We start from the raw sequence: 1,060 nt of genomic DNA, 5'->3' as shown, positions 1-1,060 counted from the left end.
CCTTATTTCCTCCTTAGGATGTACATTTTACAAAGCTTGACAAAAATAAAAAAAGAAACATTAAAACTTTGGATGACGAAAGGAGATATAAACCAGAAGTGTCACTGCAGAGTCTAAACAAAGGAGAGGAGTGGAATCTGGAAGAAGAAATTTAAACAAACATCAGTCAACCCTGATCCGGTTTGGTTTTCACTGCTGGAGACCCCACCCCTAAAGCAGCAGCGGTGGTGGAAAAAAGTGATCCAGCTTGAACCAGTGCCTTCCAAATATCTATCACCAAAATAAATCTCAATCRGGATGGAAAACATGCGGAGAGTCGGACATGTTTGGCTTAAAACAAAAGCACGCTTGCCTTTTTTTCTCTCTCTTGCTTTGGCGTCTTRCCGTCCACTGGTGGGGGTGGGTGGGGGTGAGGTAGAGAAATGGCTGACCGGCAGACCTGCGTGCTGTTTGCATCTGGTGAGTGTTGCTTGGCTGTCTGAGAGGTAGAGGATCTCTTCGAACAGGAAACCACCCTGAGCCTATGGAATGTGTCCACGTGGGCGTCGTAAAGAATCGTCTGTGTTTCTGAGCGATTTTCCAAACTGTCCGTATATGTGTGAGCGCAGATGCTGTTATGCTTCAGTGTAAGCTGAAGCTTTGTCCTTTAACAGGTCCAGACACAAGTGACAGCTCCAGCTGCCTATAATAAAACAAGAGAGGCAGAAATCTTTGTCCTTTAATCTGGCCATGTGTCTTGCAGCCTCTTTCCGACACATACATCGTCGGTGATGAAAAAACTGAAAGAGTGGCGCTCACCTTCAGGAGGCTGGGTCATTGGAGGCTTCAGGCAGTACATATGATATCCTCTGTCACAGTCGTCACAGAACAGCAGCTGGTCCTGCAAGGAAAACACACAACCCACATTCTAAAAGATACAGAGGACAGGACTCATGATATCAATCATTCTAAACATAAGACCTATATACAGCGGGTAAAATAAGTATTGAACATGTCACTATTTTTCTCAGTAAATATATTACTAGAGGTAATGACATGAAATTTTCACTAGATGTTGGTA

At 44.0% G+C, this 1,060-nt stretch overlaps 1 protein-coding gene across 1 annotated transcript in view; it reads right to left on the bottom strand.

Annotated features, from left to right (window-relative positions):
• Nucleotides 1-234: 234 nt before the first annotated feature.
• dpf3 (double PHD fingers 3) overlaps nucleotides 235-1,060 on the bottom strand; it is a gene marked incomplete at its 5' end in the record, with an annotated part of 15,124 nt that continues 14,298 nt past the window's right edge. Inside the window, 2 exon segments of the mRNA XM_014027720.1 lie at nucleotides 235-682; nucleotides 799-880. Coding sequence (XP_013883174.1) covers nucleotides 615-682; nucleotides 799-880 — 150 coding nt within the window.

This window comes from Austrofundulus limnaeus, unplaced genomic scaffold (assembly GCF_001266775.1).
Source record: "Austrofundulus limnaeus strain Quisiro unplaced genomic scaffold, Austrofundulus_limnaeus-1.0 Scaffold677, whole genome shotgun sequence".
In the NCBI taxonomy this organism is placed as follows: Eukaryota; Metazoa; Chordata; class Actinopteri; order Cyprinodontiformes; family Rivulidae; genus Austrofundulus; species Austrofundulus limnaeus.
This window is presented reverse-complemented; position numbering and strand designations above follow the sequence as displayed.